Source organism: Osmia lignaria, chromosome 11 (genome assembly GCF_051020975.1).
Source record: "Osmia lignaria lignaria isolate PbOS001 chromosome 11, iyOsmLign1, whole genome shotgun sequence".
Lineage (NCBI taxonomy): Eukaryota > Metazoa > Arthropoda > Insecta > Hymenoptera > Megachilidae > Osmia > Osmia lignaria.
Window position 1 is genome coordinate 4,615,180 of NC_135042.1, and position 22,653 is coordinate 4,637,832.

General features: G+C 31.5%; 7 protein-coding genes across 12 annotated transcripts; 4 read left to right on the forward strand and 3 right to left on the reverse strand.

The window, feature by feature from the left end:
• Positions 1-57: 57 nt before the first annotated feature.
• On the reverse strand, positions 58-1,573 carry LOC117604086 (protein FRA10AC1 homolog). The gene is made up of 4 exons (XM_034323799.2): positions 1,263-1,573; positions 884-1,052; positions 665-824; positions 58-597 (listed from the first exon to the last, which is right to left on the reverse strand). The coding sequence occupies exons 1-4, from the start codon at positions 1,367-1,369 to the stop codon at positions 296-298; spliced, it is 738 nt and encodes a 245-aa protein (XP_034179690.2). The 5' UTR covers positions 1,370-1,573; the 3' UTR covers positions 58-295.
• A 3,078-nt stretch (positions 1,574-4,651) lies between these two features.
• On the forward strand, positions 4,652-5,665 carry Hmgcl (hydroxymethylglutaryl-CoA lyase). Its single transcript, XM_034323022.2, has one exon. It carries the CDS (start codon positions 4,652-4,654, stop codon positions 5,663-5,665), a length of 1,014 nt encoding a protein of 337 aa, XP_034178913.2.
• A 303-nt stretch (positions 5,666-5,968) lies between these two features.
• On the reverse strand, positions 5,969-11,347 carry LOC117603665 (armadillo-like helical domain-containing protein 3). Of its 4 annotated transcripts, none has more exons than XM_034323018.2 (11): positions 11,219-11,347; positions 9,540-9,729; positions 8,216-8,501; positions 7,975-8,108; positions 7,693-7,903; positions 7,328-7,622; positions 7,033-7,250; positions 6,735-6,967; positions 6,543-6,669; positions 6,189-6,463; positions 5,969-6,110 (listed from the first exon to the last, which is right to left on the reverse strand). In XM_034323018.2, exons 2-11 carry the CDS (start codon positions 9,690-9,692, stop codon positions 6,018-6,020), a joined length of 2,025 nt encoding a protein of 674 aa, XP_034178909.1. In that variant the 5' UTR covers positions 9,693-9,729; positions 11,219-11,347; the 3' UTR covers positions 5,969-6,017. The 4 variants fall into 4 exon arrangements, with proteins under 4 accessions (XP_034178909.1, XP_034178908.1, XP_034178907.1 ...); XM_034323017.2 differs by lacking the exon at positions 11,219-11,347 and adding an exon at positions 10,165-10,285; XM_034323016.2 differs by lacking the exon at positions 11,219-11,347 and adding an exon at positions 10,062-10,198.
• Positions 8,567-9,526, forward strand: LOC117603669 (uncharacterized). 2 transcript variants are annotated; one of them, XM_034323024.2, is made up of 5 exons: positions 8,610-8,769; positions 8,827-8,865; positions 8,951-8,998; positions 9,067-9,305; positions 9,379-9,526. In XM_034323024.2, the coding sequence occupies exons 2-5, from the start codon at positions 8,838-8,840 to the stop codon at positions 9,394-9,396; spliced, it is 333 nt and encodes a 110-aa protein (XP_034178915.1). In that variant the 5' UTR covers positions 8,610-8,769; positions 8,827-8,837; the 3' UTR covers positions 9,397-9,526. The 2 variants fall into 2 exon arrangements, with proteins under 2 accessions (XP_034178914.1, XP_034178915.1); XM_034323023.2 differs by having other exon boundaries at positions 8,567-8,769; positions 8,827-8,998.
• shop (sulfite oxidase) lies at positions 10,397-12,653 on the forward strand. Its single transcript, XM_034323019.2, has 7 exons — positions 10,397-10,579; positions 10,653-11,273; positions 11,346-11,532; positions 11,596-11,721; positions 11,811-12,003; positions 12,086-12,286; positions 12,349-12,653. The coding sequence occupies exons 1-7, from the start codon at positions 10,539-10,541 to the stop codon at positions 12,651-12,653; spliced, it is 1,674 nt and encodes a 557-aa protein (XP_034178910.2). The 5' UTR covers positions 10,397-10,538.
• Positions 11,388-14,555, reverse strand: ProRS-m (prolyl-tRNA synthetase 2-like protein, mitochondrial). The gene is made up of 7 exons (XM_034323021.2): positions 14,341-14,555; positions 14,019-14,270; positions 13,672-13,933; positions 13,413-13,594; positions 13,128-13,340; positions 12,735-13,058; positions 11,388-11,518 (listed from the first exon to the last, which is right to left on the reverse strand). Exons 1-6 carry the CDS (start codon positions 14,449-14,451, stop codon positions 12,741-12,743), a joined length of 1,338 nt encoding a protein of 445 aa, XP_034178912.2. The 5' UTR covers positions 14,452-14,555; the 3' UTR covers positions 11,388-11,518; positions 12,735-12,740.
• Positions 14,556-14,844: 289 nt separating this feature from the next.
• Positions 14,845-19,518, forward strand: Golgin104 (coiled-coil domain-containing protein 186). 2 transcript variants are annotated; one of them, XM_034323013.2, is made up of 9 exons: positions 14,845-15,188; positions 15,277-16,864; positions 16,937-17,207; positions 17,271-17,674; positions 17,735-18,273; positions 18,425-18,690; positions 18,775-18,798; positions 18,889-19,038; positions 19,093-19,518. In XM_034323013.2, the coding sequence occupies exons 1-9, from the start codon at positions 15,065-15,067 to the stop codon at positions 19,165-19,167; spliced, it is 3,441 nt and encodes a 1,146-aa protein (XP_034178904.2). In that variant the 5' UTR covers positions 14,845-15,064; the 3' UTR covers positions 19,168-19,518. The 2 variants fall into 2 exon arrangements, with proteins under 2 accessions (XP_034178904.2, XP_034178905.2); XM_034323014.2 differs by lacking the exon at positions 18,775-18,798 and having other exon boundaries at positions 19,093-19,517.
• The last annotated feature ends 3,135 nt before the right edge of the window (positions 19,519-22,653 follow it).

Genomic DNA, 22,653 nt, shown 5'->3' on the forward strand with positions numbered 1-22,653 from the left:
TATATATATATGTTAGTTGGTGCTAGACTTCTTTTCTATTGCAAATTTGATTTTTTTGCAAATCAGTAAACTCCATGTATCAAAGTTGAAAAAATATATGCTATACTTTATTATCATGTAATATATTAATAAAATATCGATTACGTATTAATCAGAATAAAGCTATAATGATTATAATTATATTTATTTAAATATGACTAGTGTTGTGTATAGAAATTGTTATATTTCTTCAATGGTATCAGCAATAAATAATTTTTTGATATTATAATGTTTTATAAACAAAATTTTATTCCATTTACATTAGCAGATCTGCTAAATATTCTTCAAACTCTTCTTCCCTTGTTTTTTCCAAATTATCAGCAGGTTTCTCTTTCCAAATATTAGATTCATCTTTATCCGTTTGTTCCATAGCTTCAGTTACATTATCTACAGCTATTTCATCTTCAGTTTTAACAGTCACTGTGGATGTACTAGGTGTACTGGATGTACTTATATGGATATCAGAATTTGTTCCTAATCTCTTCAATGTCTTATGTCTTTTTATTTCACGTTTTTGCGAACGATAATTCAATTTAATTGAACACTCAGGACATAATCCTTAAAACATATATTAATGATCAACATATACTTTAAGCATATAGATTTTAAACAATTTATTACTTACTTAACTTCACAAGAGCATTCTTTTTTTCGTCGTGCTCTATATAGCCAAAATTTACCTCCCAAGATTTAAGCCCTTCTCTTTCTTTACATTTTTTATTTCCACATTCAAACTGTCCTTTCCCAATGATAACTTCCTTTTCTGTTCTCCATCTTAAGGCAACCTATTTAATATTAGTTTTTAGAAATCAAGTTAGAATTACCTTTGTTATTTGTAATTTACCTTGTTCTGTTTATAATATGTTAAATCAGCTATACAATATTCCTTAAACAATTTATCGTAATACTTTTTTGCCAACTTAGCACCCCATGTATCTGGTTCATCGTTATCCTCATCCCATAGAAATCTGTGGTTTTCTTTAATAACGTCATAGTCCGTCTTATCTCGGGACCTCGAAACACAGGCCGAAACGTCAAGAGCTGCTCGGTTTAAGGTTTACAAATTTATCATTTTTCTTTATTACTTTTAAATAAATCTGATCCAGAAATATTTAAAGCTTATGTTGAACAGAAGTTAGAAGATGTTAATTCATTCATGAATTATAAGCAGTGACAAGGTTATCAAATTATTATAAAAAAACTAATTAAAAGATTTAACATACGTGTCCCGTTTTAAGGATGACACCGAACCCCCGTGTAATGTCAAATAATCATTTATAAGTTTCTTGTGCCTGTCATATGCTGACAAGTAAGCATAAGCTGGAAACATGTTTTTGTAACCAACAAACTGATTCTATATATATAGAGATTTATATACTCCTGATTTTATATGATAAAGTTACCTATACTTAATGTCACGAGAGTCCATAACTGCGAAAAGACCAGTTTTTGTTCTTTTCTGCGCATTGTCGCTCTGATTGGCGATACTTCCAGCGGAAGTGGAAAGCGATTGGCGGATCGCTTTCCCCCACCATCGCTGCGTTTCCCCACCATCTTCCAACCTGAGCGCTTAGTTATGGACTCTCGTGACATCAAGTATACATGAAGCTAGCCGGAAGGAATAATAAAATATGATTATTTTAAATTTTTCTTAGTGTATTTCGTTTGTAAATCGTTTGTGATTGATTGTGAGTCTATTTTTAACGTTTGTGACAAATTAGTTCTTTTGTAATTAGCAATTTTATTTCAATCATGATGCGAGCCGAAACTTTTTAGTAATTTTTTATAATAAACAGATTTTGTCATAATTGATAACTGTAATTGATTGGACATCGTTTGTGATTTACAAATATATCATTTTCGTTATTTGTGAGTGAATAATTTATTAATTATTTACAAGTTTGTTTTATAATATATAATTGTAGTGCGCATGCGCTACAGATCCAGTCGCACCCATCACTAACTCGCCAAGTCCATCTCAGTATCCCTTACATCCCTGTATTCTTTTCATCCCTACATTCCTTACATCTGTTCATCCCTTAAATCCCAACATTCTTATCAACCCTACATTCCTTACATCTGTTAATCCCTTAAATCCCTACATTGTTATCATGCCTACACTCTTTTCATCTATCTTTTCATCCCTACATTCCACACATCTGTTCATCCCTTATATCCCTACATTCTTATCATCCCTACGTTCTTCTCATCCCTACATTCCTTACATCTGTTAATCCCTTATATCCCTACATTCTTATCATCCCTACGTTCTTCTCATCGCTACATTCCTTACATCTGTTAATCCCTTATATCCCTACATTCTTATCATCCCTACATTCTTTTCATCCCTACATTCCTTACATCGCTTCATCCCTTACATCCGTACATTCTTATCATCCCTACAAAAATGTCGCGAAAACAGCGCCCCTAGCGGCAAAAATGTGAACTAAAATTTCGATGTCGAATCAGCGCCCTCTGGTGGCGAAAAAGGAACTAAATTTGTATAAAATCGCAGGCCTTATAGACATAAATATTTCAATTCAATTTCAGGGAGGTACTGAGATGTATGGAATGCAGGAATATAAGTGATACAAAGATGTAAGGGATGCAGAGATGTAAGGGATGAAGAGATGTAAGGGATGAAGAGATGTAAGGAATGTAGGGATGTAAGGGATGAAGAGATGTAAGGAATGTAGGGATGTAAGGGATGAAGAGATGTAAGGAATGTAGGGATGAAAAGAATGCAGGGATGTAAGGGATGAAGAGATGTAAGCAATGTAGGGATGAAAAGAATGGAGGGATGTAAGGGATGGAAAGAATGCAGGGATGTAAGGGATGAAGAGATGTAAGGAATGTAGGGATGAAAAGAATGGAGGGATGTAAGGGATGAAGAGATGTTAGGAATACAGAGATGCAAGGGTTGCTGGGATGTAAGGAATGTTGTGATATAAGGGTGCAGAGATCTAGCGGAATCAGATATAAAGGGTGCAGACAGAAATAATAAAATCAACACGTTTGTCCTCTTAATGAGTTTATTCAATAAGCTACGAATATAATTACAGCAAATTAAATGAACGCAGAAAATAAAATAGGGGTATATGAAAAGGAACTCGGTTTACAATATTCAAAAATAATATATAACATATAAAAATATATGGAATCATTTCTCTTGTTATATTTGTTATTTTATTATAAAAGATCTTCAGATAATTTAGGGGTGCCAGAGACCTTAAAGCAGCAGCAAGGGCAACAGACATGATGGTATCTGGGGTGTCAGGGACCCCAGTACATCAGTTGCGCTTTCTGTACATCGACCTATCATCTTGGGGTGCCAGGCACCCCAAGTACCAACGACAGCATACCGACTTCTGTATCTGGGGTGTCAGGGACCCCGAAACACCGTTGACTCTCTGCATAACAACAAATCGTAATGGGGTGTCAGGAACCCCGAAGCACCGATAATACCCTTTGTATACAGACCTTACAGCATCTGGGGTGTCAGGGACCCCGAAGCACCGATGGCTTTCCTTGTATACCGACACTACGGCATTCGGGGTATCTGAGACCCCGAGGTACCGGTGACACTGCATACCTATATTATACCACCGGGGTATCAGGGACCCCGAAGCAAGTAGCGAAATATAAGAACGGAAAATGAACAAATCGTGAAACTCACTTGTTCGGGATAGTGATGGGTTTGAGCGGATCTAGCGAAATATAAGAGCGGAAAACGAACAAATCGTGAAACACTTGTTCGGGATAGTGATGGGTTTGAGCGGATCTAGCGAAATATAAGAACGGAAAACGAACAAATCGTGAAACTCACTTGTTCGGGATAGTGATGGGTTTGAGCGAATCTAGCGAAATATAAGACCTAAAAACGAACAAATCGTGAAACTGACTCTTTGCTTACCGACAATACGGCATTCGGGGTATCTGAGACCCCGAGCTGCCGGTGACGCTGCCTACTGATATTATGACACCTGGGGTTTCAGAGACCCCAATACTTCGGTGACGCTTTCTGTAAACCGACATATCATCTCGGGGTGCCAGGGACCCCGAAGCACCGGTGACTGCATACTGCTGCATGTCGACATTTTGGAGTCTGGGGTGTCAGAGACCCCGGTAGTTTCCACCGGTAGTTTCCACCGTTTGTGTATAGATGGCACTAAGATCGAATTTTAAAAATACTTAATTTATGGCAGTCTTTTTAAAATACAAGTTTGACAAACGTTTATTTTCTCTTCTACTATCTGTGAAATATATCGAGTTGAAGCAACTAGCGCCATTATATTCTTCACTTCGATAATTAGCGACAGATTTTGTTTTTAGTATTGTGTAATTTAGACTTAAATAATGTTTTTGTTTCATTTCATTTCTTTTACAATATTATTGTTCATAACTTTATTTATTTTGTTTTAACTTGTATTTAAAATAAAGTTATCCAATATTAAATGATAGCGTTATTTTTTATTGATCATTATATTTTATCAATGTACATATGTTATCATTTTCGAATACATTGTTAAAATTAATATTTTAAGAAGCAATGTACACTTATGAGGTTTCTTTTCTGTAATTTGAATAAAACCAATGTATAAATATTGAGTGAATGTGTAATTACTGCTACACTTTTTGTACATCAACAATGTTTAAAATAATTAATAGAAATAATATATGTAACTTGTCTTTTAAAAAGATGAGGATGTTTAGTAACTTTGTGAAAGTAGTTGAAGTCGGACCAAGAGATGGATTACAAAATGAACAGAATATTGTGCCAACTGAAATCAAAGTTGAATTTATCAACAAATTATCACAGACTGGATTAAAAAATATAGAAGTTACAAGTTTTGTATCTCCAAAATGGATTCCACAAATGGCAGATAATGCAGAAGTTTATCAGAAAATTAATAAGAAACCAGATATTTCATATCCGGTATTAGTGCCGAATATAAAAGGTTTAGAAAATGCATTAAAGGTAGGTGTAAAAGAAATAGCTGTTTTTGCAGCAGCATCTGAGACTTTTTCAAGAAAAAATACCAACTGCTCTATTGATGATAGTAAGAAGAATATTAAAACAGTTGTTCAAGAAGCAAAGAATCATGATGTTAAAGTCAGAGGCTATGTATCTTGTATTATAGGCTGTCCTTATGAAGGTCAAATTAAGCCAACAGTTGTAGCCAATTTAACTGCATTCATGCTACAATACGGATGCTATGAAATTTCTTTAGGAGACACCATTGGTGTGGGATCTCCTAATAAAATAAAGCAAATGTTACATGAATTGGAGCATGTATCAAATGACATGAATAAATTTGCAATTCATTGTCACGATACTTATGGACAAGCTTTGGTAAACATATATGCTAGCCTTGAGAAGGGTATCAGAATCTTTGATTCATCTGTTGCTGGATTAGGTGGTTGTCCATATGCACCAGGTGCTTCTGGAAATGTTGCTACTGAAGATTTACTTTATTTCTTACATGGACAAGGTTTAGAAACTGGAGTAGATATCAATGAAATAGTAGCAATTGGAGACTTCATTAGTAATCAACTTCAAAGGAAAAATCATTCCAAAGCTGGTGTTGCACTTTGTGCAAAGGAGTGTTTAAGAAAATGCTCATAACTGTATTTTTAAAGAAAATATACATTTTTACGTTTTTAATTTATACTTAAATTACGAATTGTAAAAAGTAACTTTGGTAATTTTTACAAAACGACCGTTAAACCGAAATATATATTTTATACTTATTCAATTTTTAATAACTCTTTGAAACTTGTATACACAATCCGTAGAAATATAGCGCAACAACAAAAAATACTACAATGTGTTATTTCCATAAGCTGTTATATGTTCCTTGCGTTAGTAAGAACATATACAAAAATCCGACTGTATTACAAAAAGAGAATTCGTTATAATACATTATCACAACAAGATGACATACAAGATCTGTTGCATATCTCATATGAAGTCTCTGTTACGAAATATTTGACAGTTCTTGTAATATAGCTTGTGTATCTAATGCACTTAAATCTATGGATCCTCGGGTATCAATTACAACTCCAGTTACCTAAAAAATAATTAATAAAAAAACAAGATGAAAGAAACGTTTCAAATTTCACCTTCCATACGTTCAATCATATATTACCATTTCTTCAAAGAATGCAATGTGATGAGGTTTTTCAGAATATCTTTCATACTGATCTAAATTATCTTGTAATTTTAAAGTAAGGCTATCATAATTTTGTATTATAATTGCTAGAATTTGTTGTTCCGTTGGAGTTGATAAACTTTCACTTGCCAACCATGCCGCTATTTTCGGAGGAAAATGATTCACTATGTCTCTCATGTTCACCAAACAGTTTGTTAATTTTAATGCGTGTTCCTTGTATTCGTAAGATTCGCTTGTCGAATATCGAAGTGCTTAAACATCCAAGTCATAATTTCATTATATGATGAAATATATTTTAAATGATTGCAAAATTGTTTATACTTTACATACCCATTGCATTTAAATTTGTAAAAATAAGTCTCATTCGTATTATTTCATAAAATAACTCGTCGTAACTACTCGGAGAAGACAGGAATGTATCTCCGTAAGTTATAAATAAATTTAAGATATTTACAACCTATAAAATAAATATTACTTTCTTGGTTTATATTTATCTTAATAAATTTAGATATATTAATTTACCTGAATAGCTAATGGGAAGATATTCATTTTCTTAATAAGATGACTTTCGTGTGTAGTTAAAAATTTAAGTAAATTGATCAATGCTGTCCAAAGATCTCTCCATTGATATCCAAGTCTAACTCTACATCTTTTCTGGTAACAAAGCAATCTTTGTAAAACTCCAATACACTGATGATATAGTTCAAGCGGAAATTTTTTCATCATATGTGATGTGATAAATTCAACAAGTAAATCTACAATTTCATAATGATCGTTCAAATAACTCAAACATTTGTCTTTGTATGTATAATAATCATACCGAGTAATGTAGCTGCCAATGGTTGTGCAGGTGCTATTTTATCTTGTATCTTTCTATGATGCATAGGAACTCGATGAAGCTGTACTCTGAATGCCAAATTCGCATCGTGCATTAAACTGTTTGCATACTGATCTTCTGCAATACAACTTAATATAAGAAAACATAACTTAACGTTGTTCATTATCGCTTCTGTTCTGATAACTTGCATAACTATTGAACTGAAATAACAGATATTTTATAATGCATTCAATATCACTTTTTGTATGTTATCCATAATAAATAAATAAAGTCTCACCAATACTGTAAAAATGTAGCCAGTAAATTAAATGGCTGAGCCATGACGTCAGGCATCTGAGCTCCAGGAGCTACTGCATTTGGTCCTAACGTATTATTTGGCGAAGGTGGTGCGCTAGTATCACTTTGCGTGTATGCCAAAGTCGTTACAAAATTACGATTTAAATGTGTAGCTTCATAGAGTGCTAATAACAGTGCATTATTAGCACGCACTTGTTGCGTTTTTGCTTCTTCCTCGCCAACAAACATACTTCCAACAATGTTAGTCAAAGATGATAGCCAGGACGCTTGTACCTCTAATATATTTTATTTGTGTTATCAATATAAATTAAATGATTTAGATATACAAATGCATATGTTTTGTACCTGCTCTCTGCTGAGCAAATTGTCTGCAAAATTCCATCAATGAACTTGATATTACTTGTCCATAGCCATTAAGTGCTAACTCGTCGTCTAAAATTGATAACTTAACGATGTAAGGATTTGCTCCTTCATGCTTTCTGTAATTGACTAGAAGTGTTAACAGCAATACTGCATCGTGTCCATGACGACTTCTAGCTGTTGTATCTCTTAATAACTACACGAAAAGAATGTATTAATATTTCATTTAATTTGTGTTTTTGAATAATATATAAAAGTAACACCTACTTGAACCAGAGATTCAAAAACACTATTAAGCATAACATATTCCAACAAAGTGTTCTGACTAACATTGTCCATACCAGTTACAATAATTAACAACAATTTCAAACATAAAGCTTTTAAGCTATCAGGGTATTCACCTGAAATCATGGAAAATTTTAATGATCAATTTTCTTCAAACATCAAATGTTTATTTGAATCTTTGATTTCTTCAATCAATTGTTTATCACAATGTTTTCAATTTTACCTGTTAAAAAATTATTGCAATGTTGCATCAGAGTTGTCATCCTTTGCTCTGCAGAATCAAATCCGACTAAGATGTCTATTAAGTTAAATCCACAGTCACCTTGACTAGCTTTCTTATACATGGATTGAATGACAGCAGCTAAAGTTTGTAAAGCATATACAACTCTGAAGGGATGTTCATCAATTAATGTATCTACACAGTGACAAACCAAGGCATTTAAATTTTCTTTGCTTGCATTCAACTGCTCTACTGTCATATGCAAAATTTCACTTTCAATATGTGGAACCTAAACACAGAAAGAATAACCATGATATTTCACATTTAACCACAGGGTATATATTAAATTATAACAATTCATTTGTTTTCTTTTTTGGCAGGAGAAACTCACAACAAAAATTTTTGATCAAAAAGAGATATTGAAGCTTATTTCATTTGGTTAATTTAAAAATTCTGTTACATCAAAAATGATACTTTCAGCTTGTGATTTCAATTTCTAAAAGTTGTTAAATGATCATGTCATAATGATTGGTAAACTTGTTACCAAATTTATCCAAGTAAGTTCACAAATATTTTGTAAAGATACATTGATAAATAAACTATAAAACTTACAGTCATTACCCTCATGGGAAGTAACAAAATATTATGGAAGAGTATGTATATATCAATTAAAATGCTTAAAATATAAAGTTCAAACAAGTGAAGCATGGTTTAATTTTAAATGCAAATTTATGCCAGGTAGTTTACAGAATGAATTAGAGTGTGAAGAACCTAAGCAAAATAAAGGTATCTATTGAAAGAAAATTTAATATCTTTCCAGGGTATTAATTTTTAAATAATACTATTATTTTCAGTTAAAGATAAAAAACAACAGGTAAAACATAAATTGCCAGCTGATGCAGAAGCTTACAAGAAAAAACAATATCAATTACAATATCCTAAGGATAAAGAAGATGAATTTGAAGATACTTCATGTAATGACATAAAAGACAATTATATGCAAAAGAAAAATCAGAAATATGAAAGTGCAAAGCACCAAGAAAAAGAAGACTACAATGCTCGTGATGATTATAGGACAAAAAAGCAAAGAAAAGTATGATTCAAATATAATTTTAATTAATAAGTAATTATTATATTTGTTTCAATAACAAATTTTCCCATGACAGGTGAAACGTGCTCAGTGAATTTCATTATCTGAAGAATGTGTACATGTGAACTTGTGCTATATTAATTTTCTAAAAATTATTGAATGTCTTAAGAAATTTGTATCTTTTATTATTTATATTTGTACATGCTGTTTAATAAAATGAATATACAAACCACTCACCATAGGTTTAATTAAAAATAATTCATTCCAAAAATTTGGATGAGCTAATGTTAAATCCTCTCCTTTGAAAAAACTTTCATAAATTGGTACAAGTTTTCCTTTGTGTTGACGTTTGGAGCCTGAACCACTCCTTTTTCTCATAGCCATTGCCATAATTATTTATTCACTTCTTTTCATTTCCTTTATATACCTACAAAACATATTGAAACAATTAACAAATTTGTATTATTTTCTAAATATTAATATTAATAAATTATATAGTACAAGTACTTATAATGACAATACAAATGTATTGAACAAATTATACAAGATTTAAACATTATCTGTAATTATAAATTCATTGCAATATTTAAATACCTTTAAATATAACCTCTATCCTGAATCTTCGATTATTTTAAATAAACAAATAATACCTCAACACCTAAACGAATGTTATGACAAAGACACTGATTCAATTTTATAGCAAATAATTATAAAAGTGTTCCAAACATTTCAACAGGTAAATACTGCGTATTTACTTACTAATGAAACATGTATATAATTCCTTAATATCACATAAAGGATCTTTGTACTTATTTAAAAAAAAGAAAAAACAGTTCTAAGTATTTGCAATTTTAATTCCTACCATGTTGCAAATTTTTTAAAGATTTCATTGAAGAATCTCTGAATATTAGAACAAAAATAATAGCATGAAAAATGAGAAACATCAATGTACGAAATGACAGGAGGAAACCATTACTACAGGAATGACTGATATATATCGTTCTTATCATAATATAATCATTCAAAACCAACATTCAAAAAAAGAACTGATATATAGATAAGAGTAATCGCTAAATATTAACATATGTGTAATTCTTTTTTAATTCAGGCAACCATTGTAACGAGTTATTACTCAATGTTATACGATAACTTCATATAAATAATTCGAAGAACGTTCTTTTCGAACCTATTATTCTACTGTTTTGATTGTTGAACCAGTTTTAAAAAATTTGTATCATGATTCTACATTCGAAATTTATATATCAACTAAGCAGAAAGTTGTTTTACATTATATTATTATTTTATAATAATTAAAATATAAAATTTACATAGTAATATTAATTATTTCAGATCTCTATTATCAGTGCCAAATATTTATATTCCATGCTATTTTGAAGTATGCAGACAGTATTCATTTCAAAGGAAAAGATACACAGAAAATACTTCTGAAAGTAATTATGCAAAATATACTGCATATATTACTATTGCTACATCTCTATTGGGAATCTATTTCTATAGAACTAATAAAGAAGTTCATGCCTTGACTGAAAAGCATGTTCAATGTGGAGAATTCAAAGCAAACCTCAAGACATACGGTTTGGAAGAAGTAGGCAAACATGATAATAAAAAGGATGGTATTTGGGTAACATATAAACAAGGAGTGTATGATGTAACAGATTTTATTGAAAAACATCCAGGTGGTCCTTCCAAGATCCTAATGGCAGCTGGTAGTTCAATTGAACCATTTTGGACAATCTTTGCAAATCATAATACCACAGAAATATATGAGCTTCTTGAATCAATGAGAATTGGAAATATTTCTGAAGAAGATGCCATTTCTAATATAGCTAATCAAAATGATCCATATTCAAATGAACCTGTTAGACACAAAGCTTTAAAAATTAATGGACACAAACCTTTTTGTGCTGAGCCATCTCCTTCTCTGTTAATTGAAAGCTTTATTACACCTGTGTACATACATTTTCAATTTAAAGAATGTTTGTTAAAAAAGAAGCTAGTTTGAAAATGTTTCTTTTATTCCAGGGAACTATTTTATGTAAGGAATCACCTTCCTGTTCCTCAAATAGACTTAAAAACTTACACATTGGAGTTAGCTATAGAGGAAACAACAAAGAAGACTCTTAACATTGAAGATATAAAAAAGTATCCCAAGTATACAATAACAAGTGCTGTAATGTGCGGTGGAAATAGACGATCTGAAATGGCAAAAGTAAATAAATTCTTTCATAAATAATATAATAAACATAATTACATATTTATTATCTGGTTACAGGAAAAAGAATTGAAAGGGCTTAGTTGGGGTATAGGTGCAGTAGGTAATGCTACATGGACTGGTCCAAGACTGTATGATGTATTGAAAGATTTGGGAATTGATGAAGATAACTATAATCACGTACAGGTATGATCGTACAAGCAAAAAACGTAAAAATTAAAAATATATTAAACGGAAAGTAGTTTTCTAAAATCGAAATAATTTCATTGAATAAGTTTGAAGGATATGACTTAGACCCTTCTGGTACACCATACGATGCAAGTATACCTATTAGTAAAGCTATGGATCCTAGAGCAGATGTACTGTTAGCTTATGAAATGAACGGAAAACCGATACCAAAGGATCATGGTTTTCCTATCAGAGTAGTTGTTCCAGGTGTTGTGGGAGCTAGAAACGTAAAGTGGCTTGGTAATAAAATAACAATCATTATTACTATATTAATGATCATAACTAAGAATAGAGTAATTGTTTATTTCTATAACATCCATAGGTAAGATAATTGTCTCAAAAGAAGAAAGTCAGTCACAATGGCAACAACGTGATTATAAAGGTTTTTCTCCAAGTACTGATTGGAATAATGTAGACTTTTCCAAAGCACCTGCTATACAGGAGATGCCTGTCATTTCTGCGATTTGTAAACCAGAACCATTAGAAACGGTGAAAGTAGTGGATGGAAAAATAAACGTGAAAGGTGAAGTATAAAAAGCTTTGTTTTTTTTTCTAATGAAAATGAATAAAATTTTTTTTTGCCAGGATATGCTTGGTCAGGAGGAGGTCGAAAAATTATTCGCGTTGATGTAACAAATGACCAAGGTAGAACTTGGTATACAGCTAATTTTCATGCTGAAGATACTAATGCTAAGGAAGGTCGTTATTGGAGCTGGACATTATGGAATGTAGATCTTCCTGTTAACAAAGAATGGAAAGAAACGGAAGTTTGGGCAAAAGCTGTAGATGAATCGTACAATGTTCAACCAGAAAGTTTTAAAAACATATGGAATTTACGGGGTTTTCTTTGTAATGCATACCATAAAGTTACAATTAAATTAGAACATTGAATTTTTGAAAACAATTGTATATAATTTTTACAATTACTTAATAAAAAATTCGAAGAAGGAATCTAGTTAAGTTTATTTTACCTTAATTTAATTAGCCTTTGATACTTTGGTACTTTCAATGATATTTGAAGTTTTTTCATCATTGAAATAACTATACATATTATCTAAACTTAGATCACACTGCGTTGAGTTATTTATGTCGTGGATCTCGAATAAAGGTGGCGATTTTTGAGTAGCCTTTCCAATTATTATAACGTAAGGTATTCCGGTTACGCGAGCATGCATTAAACGATTACCAATCGTTAAATCTGACCTATCGTCAAGTATAGCGTCGATGTTTAATTCATCTAAAATCTCTATCACTTTATCTACATACTGATTTGCAGATTCTTCTTTGCTCCCTTTCTGTAAAAATACAATGATTTTCAATAGTTTTGTTAGTATTACATACCACAATAATATACGGTATATTACCTTTGGTGGTATAATAGACAATGTATAAGGTGCTAAATGTTTTGGCCACCGTAATTCGGTTTCAGTAGATAATATTTCAGCTAACATTGTAAAAATACGACTCAGGCCAAGTCCATAGCAACCCATCACTAAAGGTGATGCTGTATCAACTATTCTAGATTTCACATTTAAAGGTTTTGTATATTTTGTATTTAATAAAAATGTATGCCCTACCTAAAATAAGAAATAAATATTTATTAGAAAACAGGATTAAAATAGGATTAAAATAAACATTTTTTCTGATACCTCTATTGCCTGCTCTTGAACTAATGTATTTTTACATTTAGGACAATGTGTGTCATTGCACATAACTTTATTAACAGCATACTGACAAGATGAACATATACAGACAACATCTTCTCCTATACTACTTTTATAATGATATTCATGAGACACTGAACCTCCAATAAATCCAGGATCACCAACAGCTGCAAACGTTAATTAATATTAACAGAATGTTTTCTATGTAATATTTAACATTACATGATTTTAATTATTTTATTACCTTTTACAAATGTTAAACCTATATTCTTAAATATATTTTCATAAGCTTCACACACTTCTTCATAAGTCTTTAGTGCATTATTCAAACTCAAATCAAATGTATATAAATCTTTCATAAGAAATTCTCTACTTCTTAGAAATCCATGACGTGGTTTCATCTCATCTCTCCATTTACTAGAAATCTGATAGAGCTTTAAAGGCAATATTTGTGATGATATTATTCCTGAAGATGACAATAAATTACAAATTGTTTCTTCGCATGTCTATATCAAAATAAAACATTTATTGATTATATTACATTTATTCATTTGATTTAAATGATGACTTAAATATTAATGGATAACTTACTGGACTTAGTATATATTCTTTGTTTGATCGATCCTTTAATATAAACAACTCAGACTTATTATTATTATATCTATCTGTTTGCTTCCATAAATGTGTTGATGTTAAAGCTGGAAGCAATATCTTTTGGGCTCCAATTCTCTCCATTTCATTGTCAACAAGAGTTGTCAATTTATTTAAAACACGTAATGCTAGAGGTAAATATGCATACATGCCACTGTTAACTTGTTTAATAAATCCATACTTAATTAAATGCTGTAATTAGATCACAATAAGTAGCTGTTAATAAATAAATAGAATGAAATTTAAAATAATAACAATATACCTCATAGCTTTTTGAAAAAACTTCTGATTTTTTAATAGTACTAATTCTGGATGTCATTGGTTGAAACAACCTTGATACCTTACTTATATTGCGAATTGGTATATTTGACATTTTTAAGAAATAAAATATAAGTAATATAAATATAAAATTCACAACGAAACAAGATTATTCAAGTATTATTAGTAGTATATACCACGGTATTCATATTTCAAGACAGAGAGTAATCCCAGTTTGCTGCGTCGCACTGGTGCTGCGCAACGCGGCCAATTCCTACAAAAGAGTAGAAATCTGTAAACGACATCGAAATTAACATACGTCCTAAAATGAACGTCAATGGGTTCTTTGAATGTCGTTTACAGATTTCTACTGTTTTGCGAAGGTTAACCGTATAGTGCAGCACCATCCTGGACATAAGAAAAATTCCAGGAGTGAACACACTTTGTTCCTCTTTTTCTATGTATGTATTTACCAGCTGAATTTTTGGCCAATGTTTTCAGATAAAATAATACAGTATCATCATGTTCATAGGGAAGGTTAAAAACAGCACAGATGACAGATAAAATTTCTTGGATTTTAGGTTCTCTCTTCTGATTTTAATTATTTTGCGAATGTCATTCAATATTGTAACTGTGAACCTATCTCAAACTAATGAATTTTTCCAACATCAATGACTTTCACTAGAAAATCTAACACCATGAAATAGGATCAAGTTGTTCTGAAAGAAATGGAATTTACAATTTGTAAAATGGACGAAACAAAATCTAAATTGTTCAATAAGGAAAAAACCCTTATGGATAATTCCGATCAAGCTGATTCCGGCGTAAAACCAGATATTACGCTTGCGGAAGGTACAAAATTTGATTAATTAGAGCTATGTAATATTGTCAAATTCACAGTAACATGTTTAATTTTATTCTTTATTCTGAATATTTTTAGTTACCAATTCATTGATCCAAAATAATATAGAAACAATGCCAGTTCAGGAAGAACTTAAATCTAACAGTATCGCTCAAATTGAAACAGATTCAGTATTAAGAAACAATGATAAAAAGTATCATTGTTTAATAGAAGAAAACAGTATTAACATTTCTCTAAAAGGTTCTGCTTCTTTAAGTAATCTCATGGATAATGAGTTTTTGAGATATGAAACATCATCTGTTGGTATGAGCCTTCCACAAGAAAAGTGTCTTCAGAAATCATCTTCATGTAATGATGTTAGCTATGCATCAACATTATCTGATTCACTGTTGTGTATATCTTCCCATGTAATATCTAATTATGATATACAATCTGTGGTCCCAAATGAATGTAAGGAATTAGAATCACTATGTAATAATGAAGAAGGAAATAGTGAAAAGCATAAAAAAGAAGATAAAAATTGTATAGTAAAAATGAATGTAGAAGAAATAAAAAACACAGTACAAGATTCTACTATGTGTAACAAATTAATGGAGAATAATAAACAATCAGAAATTGTAATAAAGAAAGACCTAAATAAAGAACAACAGTCTTCTGAAGTTATTAGAAACACAAGATTACAATCTAGACCAACCTTAACTGATGATAGTAAATTGGTTAAAATTTCACTGCCAACATATCCAATTAATATAATGCAATCAAATGCTCAGTTTCTGAACAAGAGCCGTAGTTTCTTAAATTTTATTACAGAAAAGTCAACAAATATAATGGAAAAAGCATTGTTACCACAGCATTTAACTGTGAAGTACAATTCAGTAATGAAATCCACAGATAATGTTTATAATGGCAGAAAACATACAGAAGAATTTCTTAGTGCAGAGTCTCCTTTGATCCAACCAATAGTTAATAATGAATCAGATTTAACAAGAAAAATAAAAGATATTGATGATCCAGGAAAAACATCAGTGGACAGACAAAGTGAAAGAAGTGAATATACGAACAATTATGAAAGTAAAAATGTTTCTAGAAAAAATTCTAATGAAGGCTTATTTGTGAATGACTGTGTGACTGATAAAAATAATGTTGATAGTACCTGTAAATTAAATTATCTAAAACAAGTGGAATCTCATTCTACTGATGATAGTATTAATCACAGAGGTAACAGTGTAGATATAAATGGGGATTCTAATATGGTATTGAATCCTGGATATAATAATTTTGCCCAGAAAAGTCTTATTGATAATATACCTCAAAAAGAAGAAAAAATTGATTCTGAGGAGTCAAGATATAGTTTATTACAGCAACCAGAATATCTCACTTTATTAAGGGACTATGCAGACTTGAAAGCAAAGCATTTGAAATTGCAAGAAAAAGTTGAATGTTTGGAAGAAAGAAATCAAGTACTGGAGACAGAAAATAAAGGAGAAACTTTTACTATACAATTAGAAACATTACAGAAGACAATAAACACACTTACATCTGAATTGCATGCATCCTTAGCAGGACAGGAAACATTGAGGAAAGAATACAGTGCTGCTAATAAAGAGAGGGAAAGTATGGTAATGAAGTATGCAGTTAGCGAAAAGCAATTAATTGATACTCAAAGGTACATAACAATTTTTAAACATATCATATTTCATAACTAACTAATCTCTGCTTTTCATTTCTTTTTGAAAAGGGCGAGAGAATATGCAGAACGTAAAGTAAAAGAAATTATAAAACAACAAGAATCGCTTCAAAGTAAATTAAGAGAAATGCAAGGAGAAAGAGCAAGGATCTGTAATATCTTAGATGGAAAGCATCGTGAGGTGATAGATCTCCAAAAAGAAGTTGATAAACTCAGAGAGGATGTAAACATGAGAGACATAAAATTAAAATGGACTCAAAACAAACTTAAAACTGAAATGGATTTGCAAAAGGAGACTCAACAAAAATTAGATAAAGCTATGGTAATAACATCGAAAGAATCATTTCTTGTTTCTATTATAAATTCATAACATTAATTGTTTTAGACTAGAATAAATGAAATGAAGGAGGAATGTGAACAAGTCCGTAGGGAGTCACAGGAATCGATACGAAAGTTCCAACAGTCGGAAGAAAATAAAGCTGTTACATTGGATCAACGATTAAAAGAGCAACAGGCACGTTTGATCTTAGAAAGGCATGTCACAGAGGATAAAGAAATGTTGAGACTTCAGTTACAAAAAGAGGTAGAAACTTTGAAAAGCAGGCAACAAGTTTTAATCGAAGAAAATAATACCCTTAGTTTAAAGATACAAGATGCTGAAAAGAATCGTTTAAATTACGAGAGTAATTTGAGTAACGTAAAAATCATAGCGGATCAGCGTCAGAAGGAAATTGTGGAGTTGCTTAATAAAGTATCCGAGTTGGAAACGTTGAAGGTTCAATTACAGCAGTAAGTATTATAAAACCTTAATTTAATTTCAAAATGTTCATCTTCCTTTTTGTTACACAGTAAAGAGCAGTATTTGGCATCAACTGAAACTGAAATGAACCATTTACGTATGGCTAATGAAGAATTACAAGCAGATATGTCTGCGTGTCGTCAGAAAGAAGCTGAAATGCTGGATTTTACGCAGAAATTAACAGATAAAAATGTACGGCTTCAGTCCGAATTTACAGCCACTGAAGCTAGGATGAAAAAACTGGAAAAAGAACACGGACCATTACACGACCGCATTAGAGAACTAACAGACAAAGTTAAAATATTGGAAGAAAGAATTGTACAAGAGCAGAAACTAAGAATAGAAGAATGTGAAATTTTAGCTCAACATCTTGCTGAACAGACACAAGCTGCACAGAATCTTGGACAGAAATTGGAAGATAGTCAAGGAGAAAATGCCGTGTTGAAGAGAAAACAGCAAATAAGTATGAAAGAAATGACACGTGAGCTGCTGCAGTGTCGAAAGAAGTTGGAAGCTTTTGAAACGTCATCTCCTTATAATTCACTGGGTGTTGCATCTAGGACTGGATCGAATGTTTCACTGAATACAGGTTCTTAGATTTGAGAATTAGTTTTTCAAGTGAAACTTTGGGGTCTTTCTTACATTATGCTCTCTTGTACACAAGTTTCACTTCTAAAGCTCGTGGTAAAGCACACCAATTTTTTGTTTTTGATACATGTACTTTTCACTTTTTTTTATAGGAGATACATTAAATGGTGCCTTATCAGATAATAGTATTAATGGTGAGCAAGGTATTCAGTCTATGGAGCCTAGCAGACAAGCGCTAATAGACCGTATTATAAAATTACAAGAAATCAATGCTAAAAGAGCGGAGAAACTTGATTTTTTCGAAGAACATACGCGAACCCTGGTTGAAGAGCTACAGAAAAAAACAAGAATTATACAAAATTATATTTTACATGAAAATATTGGTGCTATGGGCAACAATGATAGAGATAAGTACAAGGTAAGTTTTAATTTCAAAGTAAACAATCCTGTAGAACTTTATAGATTTTCAAATTTTATGTGAATTTTATCATTTGCACACAAGCATATTAAAAGCAGGAGAAATGCAGTAAGTTTTATGTCACTTACTATCTTGCAATAGCCATTTTTCTAATTGATTCTGTATTTGAATTTTATGTTAACAATTATGTGATTGTAGGCTGAATTAGCGAGACATGGGGGAATAATGGCCTCTGTCTACAATCAACGAGTCTCGGATGACAATATGACCCTGGAGTTATCATTAGAAATAAACCAGAAACTTCAAGCAGTGCTTGAAGATGCATTATTTAAAAATATCACGCTAAAGGTAAACATAATAAATATATTGAAAACCTATATATCTCATATGTTATTTTTGCAGGATAATATTGATACTTTGGGTGAAGAAATAGCACGATTAATGATGCAGAATCAACAAAGGCAAAATACAAAGTAAAAATGTATGAAGGCAACACGTTTGTATGTGTCTTCTAGAGGCAATGAAATGGTGAAGGCATATCCTAACAATGCAAAGATATACACACCTTTGATTAAGAAATTTGTAGTACTTATGTACCAATCAACTGTAATGTTGTATATTGAGCATACAAAAACTTATTTCTTCATTTTATGCAAAAGAATTGGAGTAGATCATCATTTCAAGGAAAGTACATATTACAGCAATTCGAATAGTATATTTTTATAATTTAAAGATCGATAAAATAATTATTTCAGTGTAGTTTGTTTATATAAATGAGTGATTTGAAGCATTACAGTATCTTGAATTCGCACTTAATGTATAATACTTCTTTTTGTTATGTATATTTTGTGAGAAACATTTGTACATAAATATTGAGTTCTTTAATATATTTCATTTTTTTGTTTTTCTCATTTTAATTATTGTTATTTATTAAAATTTAATAAATGAAGAGACATTTTAATATTAAAAGAACATTTTACTGTATCTAGTCAAAAATTACGATAGTTCGAAAAAAACCCATTTATTAAATTTATTTTTTTATTGATAAACTAAATGCAGAATGAAAAATATTTTTGGCAAACACTGGAATTTTCTTGCAAAATCCTAAACTTGAATTTTATTTATCTACTACTTACGGATTTAAATGGTTATAAAAGAAATATATGGTTTTCAAGAAACATTCCATGCTTTTAATGCATTAAACATTTTTAATAATCAATAACGAAAATTTTTAAAGGGAACTTGTATTGAACTAATTTCATGTATATATTATATGATATAAGCATGTACCAAAATATGGTCAAGTATTATGTATATTATATATAATATGGAAACTGTAATTCTCTGTAAAGAAAAATATTGTATCTATAAAATATTATTAAAAATACTTTCATCTATTCTAAATTAATATAGGATGTTTCCTATTTGATGACATTCCTTAAAAGAAGGTGAATTTACATGAAAAAGTAAGTAAAAAATGTAGGGTAATATTTACCGTAAGGGGTTTTATTTTTTAATTAATTAATGTTAAAAACTTACCGAAATATTTACATTTTACAGACCCGCCTTTTTCTGGAAATGTAAGATGGTGCTAAAAAGAGCTTCTCTGTTACGCAACCAGAGGGCGTAAAAATTATATCTACTTTTATTTCCTATTTCCGGCACCAGGAGGTGCGTTTTAAAGCACTAGCGCCTCTAGTATTGAAAAACAAAAAGGCAGGTTTTTTTAAATTGCAGAAATATCCACATTTTCTAGATTCATTTCTTTTTAAAAAAATAAAAGATTATTTACTTACCCTATGTATGATGAATGTGCTTGTGACAAATGAAAATAATATACGCTTAATTAATCTCGCTTTAAGCAATAATTTGAGAATATTAAAAAAAAAAGGGATTTTAATGATATAGGTTTGCTCACACGTTTAATGACAACCTGTACTACATAATATAAAGTATTTGATTATAACAAGACAAAGCAGACCTCGTGATTTTGTAATCTATATCTTTTTTGTATTTTTGTTGTCAGGTAATTATGAAACTATTATATATTTTACTCCATCTAGTAAGAGGAACACACCTATTATTATTCGTAACCGATAGAGTTCATCCACGAGAAATATTTCAATTTCTCACTATTTGCCATGTACATAAGACACATTATTCCTTCGGACAATAATTTTGTTCTAAACGTTTGTTCGCTACTCCATCTTTTTTTTTCTCTCTTCTTCACCCTGTATATACATATGCACAGCACTTATACAATCTTACAAAGCGTCTACTACCGAAATTTACAACCGACTGATAAAGTTACGATTTCAATCGAAAGTATAGGTATATGTAATTTTACGTATCCCGTGTGTACATATGTGCTTGTGTATTTGTACGCGTGTACATATGTTGTTGATATTGCTTTTTTGTACATTGTAACGCGGTATACAAATGTACGTGTTTCATTCTTTCGTAATTAACGCAATCTTAAACAATGATTTACAAAGATAGTAAGAACACGTAACAGTGTTGAAAGTAACCGTTTCACCGACTACATTAATCGGTTACATGTTCGTTTAGTTTTTTAATTATCAAGTAATATTACAACTTGACAAGTTATCGATAAGTTCGATTCTCTTTTACTATTGGAGAGTTATTACAAACATACAGGTTTACAAAGAAAATCATGTAAAAATTATGATTATAATTCACCGTCCTTTCTTGTGAAACAAAACTAAAACTACAGTTTAGGAAAAAGGTCAATGAACCCTTACTTCTTCAGTTGGTTCTTCAGGCAAAACTTGGAAAGGAAAATATAAATTATTATGAAAAAGAAATAATGTGTGTGCGTCTGCGAGGACCGAACACCAACAATGGAAAAGCTAAAAGATTCCACGCGTCAACAATGACATTAAACAAATTTGAAAAATATTAATTTAGCCGAACAGACTTTGTACCGATTACGTACTTCCGGTGAAATATTCAACTGAACGTGTGGCGCACGAACACTGAACACTCCCCTGGCGGAAGCAAGCTTTGCGCATCGATCTGTTCCGGGTACTCTGCTTTTCGGTGTTCACTTGATAGAATTGCAAATCTCTATATCAGTGAATACCGAGATGGCAAGAAAATAAATTGTAAACCCTTCGATCGTCATTGTTTCTTGACGTTGTACACGTTCGTGGATACAATAGACCGCGTACGCGCACAATTTCTAACCTCTAAAAAATGGCCGCACTTGTTTCGTGCTGTTAGTCGTCACGGACGCGAGAAATTTTCACGGTTTCTCGTGAATTCGCCTCCCTCGAAACAGCATGGCCCTCGAGCGCGTTAATTTTCCTCAGTGAATTGATTTCGACCCCGCCACCCTGTAGCCATTCGCTCTCGTTGCCCGTTCCTGCGTTAACTCTGCCCAGTTAGATCGAAGTTGCGAACCGCCAAGAGGGAGAGCCCCGGATCACTGAGAGGAACCAGACCAAGAGGGGAAAGCGATGGGAGTACCAGGAGAGATATGTAGCTTAAAGGGAACGTGTTAGCTACGATGGGTTTTAGAAGTATGGATTTAGTTGGAGAACCGTAGAAACACAGGTTGTCTCTCAAAATCTGACGCAATTCATTTTTAATTAATGACTTAAGGCAGAAAAAAAATACAATACGCATGCGACTGTAATGCTCATAAGCACTGATGATCTATAATCAATAATCAAGATTGAAACAATGAAAAGAAGGAAACTGACAAGTTGGATGAATAAAAAAAGGACATTAGCATGGAGAAAGCGAAAAATAAAAGGAATGTAAAGAAAAGTGGAGAAAAAGAGAAACGCCGGAACGAAAGAATGAAAAGGCAAATATATAGAGACAGGGGGGGTAGAAAAAAAAGAAAGAAGAGTAACGAAAAGGGAGGGACAGAGAGAACATAGAGAGGAAGAGGGTTTATGTTCTAAAGCCTGCGACCCACCCCCTATAAATTCTAGC